This window comes from Diorhabda sublineata, chromosome 3 (genome assembly GCF_026230105.1).
Source record: "Diorhabda sublineata isolate icDioSubl1.1 chromosome 3, icDioSubl1.1, whole genome shotgun sequence".
In the NCBI taxonomy this organism is placed as follows: Eukaryota; Metazoa; Arthropoda; class Insecta; order Coleoptera; family Chrysomelidae; genus Diorhabda; species Diorhabda sublineata.
The window spans coordinates 621,180-631,634 of record NC_079476.1 but is presented as its reverse complement, the minus strand read 5'-3'; the positions used below and the strand labels follow the sequence as shown (position 1 = coordinate 631,634).

The following is a 10,455-nucleotide window of genomic DNA, read 5'->3' as shown; positions in this document are numbered from 1 at the left end:
ACTTTCATATGGGCAATTTTTGAAAAACACTTTATGTTTTTTTTTTTCGGAATTCTCAAGATTTCAAGAATCTCAAAATTCCAGAAGGTGCTTTTAAAATATAATGTATTCCGGGTCTTGAAGCAAAAGATTCGCAAACACATGCACTCCATTTCCTTAATTAATGGAATGATCGTTAGAATAAACTTCCATTGTGACGCTATGGATCTAAAAATGATTCTCCTAGTCCAAACAAATATCCATAATCCATCGAATTATATAGTTTAGAAAATATACTTAAGAATAAGTTCTGATTTCTCAAATTTAAGGGACTATAACTCAGAAACGAGGGGTCGTAGTGGACATTGACATAACGGTGTCAAAAACTGATTCATATATATATTTCTCAGTCCCCCTCTTCAGATATAAAATATTTACAAGGTAGTTTAACTAATTGTTTTTTCTTTTAATTCTAGATGAAAATTCGAAATTTTGTGCAATTACAAATGCTTAATCACTGCAGTTTTGCTAGAATTCTATTTGATTATGAGAATATCAAATTAGCAGCCCTCAATTTATTAAATTTATCAAATGTTTTTTATACTAAATAAATCCACTGCACTACTGAAAATTACACTGTTCAAGGCACGTTTCGAAATTCACGTTCTTCAGAGATAAAATGTAATATAATGATGTAATAGGTCTCGTCCGATCTCTGAAGACGATAACGAGGTTATCGAAACATGCGTTATATAGTCTAATTGTAAGTATTGGTGTAGTGGTAGTAGTAGTAGATTTTTTCTTAATCAATAGTTTCTCAACTTAGGAACGTTTAAAATAAACAGGCACTTCAAGTAAGAAATACCAGCGGTGTAAATGCACGGAATTCACAATATTTTGAGTTTGTTTCTCAAATTTGACAAAAAAATGAGAACCGAATTTTATTTACCACCAGAAACCTGATGCTGCACTAAATCTAACTCTTTTTGAAGATAAATGGCATTTAAATGTTCCCATCGACCCTCTATTTATGTCAAACACCATAAATTTGCGATTATATGAACATTAGACCTTTTTACGTAATAACCCATGATCTAAAATCCATGGGATGGGATTTTTTTGGTCGCAGCTACCTATTTCGTCAGTTTGAAGCTTATATTTTTTAACGAAGTATGAATTAAAAACGATTACCAATTAATGCCGAACTTTAGAATTCATGAATTCAATTTTTAAACATTTTTTGGTTTTGCATACTCAAGTATACAGTATTGATCAAAAAATATCGTTGGCATAGCTCCGCCCTCAGCTGTTTAGATATTCACAGTGTCAACCCGCACCCTTTCTTACATACCAAACCTCACCACCTCCAGGATGATACGGAAGTTCTAGAATTTTAAAATGTATCTTTACTAATTCAAAAATTTATAGTGTGGAATGAAATATGTACACTAATAATGATAATATTTCAAAAATTATCAAAGTTTTCATGTAATTCCCATAATTTCTTCCATTTCTATAACAGCTATCCTCATAACGAAATGATATCGCTCCAAATCTGAATAAACTGATGTCTGCAGTCTGAATAAACATATATCAGAACTACTAGGGCCCATATATGAATGCCAAACATGCTGGAAAAGTTTCAGCAATAAATTTCCTTCGACATTAAAGTTGTAATGGTGTTATAATTTTGTATCAACTTCTCATTCCAGGTATTTCCGTGATGGCTGTTGAATTACAACTAGTTTCAGACACGAAATCATAATGTTAAGACTTACTCATTGGGCTTCATAAGTTGAATTTGAGAAAAAAACAAAAAATGTTGATTTAAACCTTGTTATTTCATAGATAAAATAATCAATTTCATTTTCAGAAAGATATTATGGTCGATAATTATGAAATCATGAAATAAAGTAGCAGAAAAATCTATGTTTCTTAAATCAAACTCGAACAGTAAATTGACATCGACCCACAAAAAATTTGAGTTATAATTTTTTACCAATGTGATTATCCTGGGAAATGGAGAATCTGGTTAATATGAAAAGTTCCTCGTATTCAATTACTCATTTTTAAATAATATTGTGCAGACTAGAGATATTCTAACTAAATTATAATGCAAATCGTTCAACCAAATCTCCAAACTCAATTTCCTTGTACTTTATAACACTTTCGCAGAAATTGTATTTTCAAATTTGAATCATTAGAAAGCTGAAAAATTTAGATAAAACACAAGTCATAAAATTTTATAGCTGATACGAATCGAATATAAAATAATTCGATGATATTTTTCTAATTGAAATTGAAGAAAAATATTATGGGGTATTTATATATAAACTCCTCAACCCATCAAGGCTTGAAGTCGCTCTACTGCTTTTCTCCATATATTTTTGTTCATGAATACTTCAGGCCATTCCTTAAAAATCTTATCAACATGCTTGTTGATCTACCCACGCCATCTTCAGAGACAGCTTGAGTGCTCTTTCGTTATATTTGATATGTTAGTAATGATTCAGTGGATTTTCTCAATATACCACTTCTTTTCAACAACTAGAAAAAAGTGAAGTGTTGATGTACGAAAGCCCTATGCAGCTAATAATCCTCAGCTGCATGTTGGTCAAAGATACCCCATTCGAAATGGTAATTAACGACCGCCAATCAAGGGATTATGAAAATCTTCCACAAGCAAGGAGCTAGACTGAGCATTTCTGGATCAACATACAAGCTTTTCGTGCTTCTAGAAACATTGGATAGAAAACTTCCTAAAAAGCACATCTACATTCTCCAAGTAGCCTTGAAGTGTACCTCAAAACTAGTACGGGAGTGCAAACGAAATATGGATCAGATGCTCTATCAATAATGAACTGAACAATAAGATGGAGTCTTACTGAAGAAGCACTCCAGGCCCAAGATAATCCAGAAGATTTATAACTTGTGTGGGACTGCAAACTTTAAAGCCCTAAAACACAAAAACAAACTTACTCCAATGAGGCTTCCATGCCACCAGAGTATACAAGGAAATGAAGCAGTAGGCAGTCTTGTTATAAAAGAGGCAACGACTCTGTACCTTGGATCAGAACCGAACTGGAGCCTCACCAGATGCCTTATCAATAATGAACTGAACTGAGGAACTTCTAGTGATGATTTTAAGATTATGGACATAGTAGAGGACCACAACTGCAGATTCTGCGAGCAAGCCTTGGGAACCTTGAGTACTTTGAAGTAGAAACACATAGGAAATTGGGTTACAAGATTCCCAAAAAAATGGTCACCTTTCGGAGGAGTCTATGTATTTTGGAATCAGAAAAATAAGATGTAGAATCTTGTACAATGTTCTAGGTATAGGTACAGAGTGATTGTAAAGCTGAGAAACGTTATTAAAACAATCCAATTGTAGAATATTCAAATTAGAGGAATTTCAAATCATTCGTTCATTAATTTTCCTAAAAATATTCTGATAAAAATTTCATATTTCATACTATGTTGGACAGTGTAGCATTTAAAAGCAAACTTTCATTAATTTATGAGCGCGATGACATGAATGACGCGGTATTTTGCCGTTTTTAGTATTCATAACAGATAAAAACCTAAAAAAGGTTTTGACGGAAATATACCAGCTGTTGAATATTGCACAACGCCCAAGTCGACAGGGCATATTAACGACATTTTCATCCTACCAAACGCATTCATATTTTTCTGAAATCGGAGTGCTATCAATAGAAAAAAACTTCATCGAATCTATTTCGCTTTTTGACAATAAATCATAAGCGTAGTTTCCAGCTTGGCCTTCATTTTTAAATAATAATTAGTAATTATTAAAATTCACGTTTTTATTGAAAATTATACTATTTATGATTGATTTGCAAACAGTATTCAAATGAACTATACGTTATGAGAAAGTGGAAACAAGATTTTCAAAGTTCCGTTTGTTCCGAATAATTAAATTAGTATGCAAGGAGGTTGGTAGATGTAAACAAAACTTGGTTGGTATTTGAAGTACCAATCACATTAGTAGTTTGTTGAAGGAGCGTCCTAGAAACTTTATACGAATAATGAAAAGTACTGAAGTTTGATTATAACGAGATCTGTTTCATTTTAAAAGTAAGGCTATTTATATTTATATATAGATTAATTGCTGTTCGTTAAACTCGCTAAAACTCGAGAACGGCTGAACTGATTTCTCTAATTTTGTCCTAGAATTATATTCGATTTTAAGCGTTCACAATTTCCTGAACGCAACCATAATATTTGACATTTGACAACCAACTATATGTAGAATGAAAAATCTCAAGTTTTGTCACAAAATAAATTTCTGAACGCAACCACAATATTTGACAGTTGACAAACAACTATATGTAGAATGAAAAATCTCAAGTTTTGTCACAAAATAAATTTCTGAACGCAACTACAATATTTGACATTTGACAACCAACTATATGTAGATTGATGAATCGCAAGCTTTCTCACAAATTATATTTCCCAACCCAACTATTATATTTGACATTTGACAACCAACTATATGTAGATTGATAAATTTTAAGTTTTGTAACAAATTAAATTTCTGAACGCAACTATTATATTTGACATTTGACAACCAACTATATGTAGATTGATAAATTTTAAGTTTTGTAACAAACTAAATTTTTGAATGCAACCATAATATTCGACATATGTATGAATATCGGTTATAGAAATTGTTTTGCACATGTTAACGACAATTTGTAAAATCAAATTAGAAAAAAATTATCATATCTCTATCTAATAGCTATTATGAAGATTTGAATAGTAAACGTTTATTTTTAAGTCGACAGTTTTTTTTTTTCGTTTTAAAAGTTTTTTAACGATTATCACTTTTTTTAATTATGTTCTTATACGATGTCTGTTTTTTGTATACACTTGGACGACACTCTCGTAATTTCTTTTATTATTCATCAATATATATTTATAAAATGTGGTTACAAAATGACATAGATAAAAAAATTTCACATAGGACTCCCCGTTTTCAATAAATAATTACAATTTATGATAATTTTCTTCAGAATGTTTCTTTATGGCAAACAGTACAATGATCTACATTTCTCCAAAACCATAAATTTAATCGAGACAAACGAAGGAATTGAAAAATTTTGCTATCGTTAGATTGTACAGATTGTCGCTGTAAAAGTTACGGATTGTTAACCAATAGGCATGAGCCGCGAATCTTCATCTATGAAGAATTCCTTATGTTCGAACGTAAACTCTAGAAAATATACTTGAATATAAGTTCTGATTTCGCAGATTTAAAGGCCTTTAACTCAGAAACGAAGTTTCATTTGGACTATACCACAGCATAATTCAGGGAAATGCAATCGGTTTGTTACTCAAATTAACGGGTCAGTACCAATTTATTCTTAATAGAATCGATATAAAGGCATTCAGATCACATATCCTTTCAGTTTTTTGGTTTTGTACTATTTTTTTCAGCAGAATTTCGATTTTCAAAATCAATTCCTGAATTCCGAGCATCTCCATCGCCCAACTGACTAGCATCATTAACAAGATCGTCTTTGATATCTTCATCATTATAAGAAATAATTTATTAATCATGATGTAACCCTGAAATTGTTTAAATGGATTTTTATTCTTGGAAGAGGAAGCATTATTTAAACAATAAACTAGATTTGATATTGAAGAATATTGAACCATAAAACTTTGTTTTTAAATATATACCACTTAAACTTTGTATCAAAAACTGCTTATGGAGATTTAAGGGAAGGTTGTTTCAACTATCAGTTACCAGAAATGGATCCCAGCTGTCGTGTTTTTTCAAGACTTTTTATTTTTCACAACATTTTCAGAATCTAGAACGAATTTCAAATCATATGTTTAAAGGGTTCTAGATACAGTAAGACCCGCGTAACTTTCCGTCAAAATAGACCGATCATGCAAATGGACCAATCCACTTATTAGGAAAAATGTTATAAAAATTTCATCTTGCATGAACCACATGACTCTGCAAATATTAGAAGGATATCATATAACATGGGTGAGAAATCATTTTGGAGAAATTCCAAGTACCTTCTGACGGGTTCGAAGCCAAACCAAATGCATACCCACCATATTGAAATTTCAATTATTGATGACTGGTTTTGAAAATATTGACAAACTAACATCAACGAATGAAGTTGCTAGAAATTTGCAAATCGAATATCACGTAGTAGTTCATCAGATGAAAAATAATTATCAAACTCTTTAAAGTTTTTCCTCATGCTAGTAATATTAGATATCTTTGATATTATGTTTATTTATTTATTCATTAGATATCCAAGAAATGTTTGAAAAATTCTCTTTTGCTATCTTTAGATTGTACAGGCTGTCCCTGTAAAAGTTGAGGATTGTTAACTATTGGGCATGAGCCGCATAAGTCTTCAGGAAGTATGAGAAAATTCTGATAATGTCACAGTATTAGTTTCACGTTATCTACTCGAATTTATTGCAGCAAGTCCCGGATCAAATTCGTCCAATTATGTAGAGGATTCTTCCATTTTAATATTCATATATTTAAAGGCAATATCATCCATTCAAAGTAGCAGTTTTATTTAAATTATAGCAAGAATAGTTTCATTATGAAACTATTTTAATCAAAACTTTCACAATTCCACGTAGATTTTTGAATTGAAAGCACATTTAAACCTTATACTTTGCTATACTTTTATTTGGAAATATTCACAAAAACGTTAAAAAATAAATTGATTATAAATAATTGATCATATATAACAACAATTAATACTACTTTTTCAATATGATAAATTGTAAAATTGCTATTTTTTCGCAGAAACTACAAATATAGAATGTCTTATCCTGGGAAATCGATCATTATCTTCATTATTGATTATTACTTTTTCTTTTATTCGCTTGAAAAAATACTTTTTGTATTCTTCTTTCTCTTCAAGTGGTATAGACGAATAAGCTGCATTCACTGCAATGTAATTTTCTAAAAAAATCATACAGTTGTGAATTGACTAAAGATCCCGCTATAACAACTTACCCTTCCAAGCTTCCTCGTGAGGAAATTCATGAACGAATTCTTCTAATCTCATTTCAATATCTACAAATCCCGAGTTAACTATGTCTCTTTTACAACTATCCTGTTGATTTGATTCAAAATAGTAAGGTGACAACATAGATTCTTGTCCATATTTTCCCCATTTTAAATGTTTCGACATCTCATAGAAAATATCATCCAAAGGTGTGGGTAAAAGAAAGACGTGAAAAGTTTGACCTCCCGGTTTTAACATTTTGTAAACGTTGTTAAAAGCTTTACTACGATTGAGATAAATTAAATCAAATTATTTATACCATAAATAAGTAAATATACTAAATATCTATACTTTTAACTATCGGGGGAAAATATGTTTTCACAAGGATTAACATCCAGCAACTTCCGTAGTATGTACAACATTTTATTCCTCGCGAATCCATTATAATTTAAAGAAGTAAACTGCAGTTCCAAGGGATTCTGAACAAGATTTTTTTAGCATTCGTAATTAACAATGTTTGCAATTACCAAGTGATTGTATATGTACGACGCTTGTTTATTTGTTGTTGTTCTCATTAAATTTATCATCAATTTTACACGTCTGTAAAAATCGATATTGATATAAAATACTTCTTATGATCCGGCGAATCTCAAAAGAAATGTATATAAAAATATAAACAAGATTACAATAATCGCATTGGAATTAAATTGACCCGCATTTTATTATCAAGAAATGTAAGATAATCCAAATACGAGGGTTGCTACTTAAGCATTGTTACTGCATTATTTGACAATCGTTCAAAAACAAGCTCGTGTCGATTTTGGTGGAAAGAAACATTGAAAAAATTCAATCGCGGTGCTCCAAAATAGAACTTCGAAGCAAGTGTTCGCCAAATAATACGAATTATTCTTCACCACAACAATGCGAGCTCCCACACATTAAAAAAACGGTTTTCAACAGTCAAAACAACGAATCGATTGATCATCCGGTTTACAGTCCTTGTTTGGTACCTCAAAGATTTCAAATTATAAATATTTGTTTCTCTTTATCTATCTCAAAACTTGAGTAACAACCCTCGTAATATTTATTAATTTAATCTATACGCAAACTTATTTTTATCTAAAAATTAGTTATTGAATTCAAGGCAAAGTTTAAGATTTCAAATAATATTCCACGATATTTGGTTACGACAATATTGTCAATTTCATTGTCAATGTTATCTTCTTCAGAGACTGAAGGTAAACTGACAGTTGACAGATAAACTGACAGATAACTTGGTTATAGAAACGCGCGTCAGACAGTGTAATTGTGAGTGTTGGTGTAGACAGTGTATTCAGTATCACAATGTAAGTTTCTATTCTATCAGTAATAGCGCAGCGATGACAGTTGCGAACATGCGCGGTAGTTACTCTGATGTACGCCATTTTCAGATCGTTGTTGCCGACGTGTTCTTCGTAGTGGTACTTTGTGATGTTAGCTTTAAATAATAATCAATTGAAATTGAAAATTCATTGTCAATACTTCTATAGAAGATAAATTGTTCCTGTCGATTGTTGTAGGAGTTAATTATGTTGAAAAATTAGTTAATCACACTATTAGTGTGCGCAATTTGTCCAAAGGGTCCAAATTATATCTGTGGGGATATGATTCAACAATAACTTATGAAGAAGTCAAATATTTTCGTACCACGAACTAACCAAGCAAATTCACTTGAATTTACAGGTCGATAACAAATTAATTTTTTCAAAAACTGGTTTGGAACTAAATTTTAATTTCTGAAACCGTTGGCGATATTCCGAATACACTTTTTACACCAACACTACACCAAAAATCACGATTACGCCGTTTGACGCGCGTTTCTATAACCAAGTTTTCGTCTTCAGAGACTTGGTTATCGAAAGGCTCATCAGACACTGTAATTGTAAGTGTTAGTGAAGTGGTGATTTAAATAGTGTATTCAGTATAGAAGTTGGAATGAATAAAGAATAAATCCGAAGTGACTACTGTGCCATAATACGTGCACAAAGGATAATTAAAAATGTTTGTTTAGAAACGTATCAAGCCGATTAACTGTGATGCAAATTAAATAATCAAATAAACCAATAGTTAGTATAAATCGTGAGAAAAATATTTTTGAAACAGAAAGTAAGCTGTTGTATGTTATATAAAATCAGTATAAAATCAATAGAAATTAGCATAAAAACAGTATAGATCGTTGTCAAATGTCAAATGCCTCGAGTAAATTCGTACATGGATAGTTGACTTAACCGTCCTCACGCAGATGTAAATTACTACCTAACAGAGATTCTCTATGGAAACGGATACTTCGAAGAGTACCACAGATTCAAACATTAAGATTCATCGAGCTGCACAGCCTGTACAAGAAAATACGGAGCCCTGGGGGTGGTAATACTTGGAAGTATAGTGCCGTGAACAGAAAGAGCTTGTGCAGGAATGTGCGTCATCACCGCTGAAATGTTGAAGAAAGTTTGTTATGTTATATAATAGATGATGAATTAAAGTCCAAAGTGATGCTGTAATTCACATCAGTGCACTATGGTTGAGTTGATAATGATAATAATAAGAAGATGATGAAAAATACTTTACGTCTGATACGCTTTGACATGAGAGTGTGTTGAGACTCAAATAGGATTCATTTCGGAATATAATTTGATAGTTTTTACGACAAGAGTCAAATTTCTCTTACCTCGCGCTAATTTTTGGTATACAGTGGAACGTGAAGAAGCTAAAAATATGATCAAAACGATTTTGAAATTCCAATGGAATATCTTGCGCACTAATATTAAATTGTATAATTTTTCCAACTTTTGGTAATTTCGCATTCTGCTTCGCATACTTGACCATTTGTTGGGAGACATCTGCAGCTATAAACTCCTTACAATCTTGTGGAATGAGTGGCTGTAATGCGGCAGCCGAAGTACCGCCATCTCCAAAACCAAATTCCATAATTGATGGATTATTTTTCCATTTAATTAAATGTTTATATTTGTTCAAGAGATACACCGAATGTATACTTGTAACATGAACATGCTTCGCAAATAATTCAGGTAAAACCATCACATTCATTTTACTATCTACACACAACAAAAACAACTAGTTTGTATTCAGTAACCTCAAATTCTGATAGTGACTAAAAAATTTTCCTTGATAGTAGTTTTATCGGTTCAAGTTGAGATCGTTTTTATCACTATTTTCAAATAAATACGTTCCAGAATCGGATCGAATTAATTCAACGGTAGGTGCAAAGTTTTTCGAAACATCGAGAAATGTTTGTTGTACAGATTTGAACCAACGGGCATGATATACGCTACAAACTATTACAAAGTCTTGTTCTCAATGTGATAAAAACTTATCGGTGCAACAAATATCAATAGATTGTCACACAGAAAATTATTTACCAATTGACTTGAAGTTCATGGGACTCTTACTAATTTCCACA

At 31.5% G+C, this 10,455-nt stretch overlaps 1 protein-coding gene across 1 annotated transcript; it reads right to left on the bottom strand.

Moving 5' to 3' along the window:
- Positions 1-6,641: 6,641 nt before the first annotated feature.
- On the bottom strand, positions 6,642-10,148 carry LOC130441201 (juvenile hormone acid O-methyltransferase-like). Its single transcript, XM_056774769.1, has 3 exons — positions 9,703-10,148; positions 7,004-7,278; positions 6,642-6,949 (listed from the first exon to the last, which is right to left on the bottom strand). Exons 1-3 carry the CDS (start codon positions 10,080-10,082, stop codon positions 6,777-6,779), a joined length of 828 nt encoding a protein of 275 aa, XP_056630747.1. The 5' UTR covers positions 10,083-10,148; the 3' UTR covers positions 6,642-6,776.
- Between the last annotated feature and the right edge of the window lie 307 nt (positions 10,149-10,455).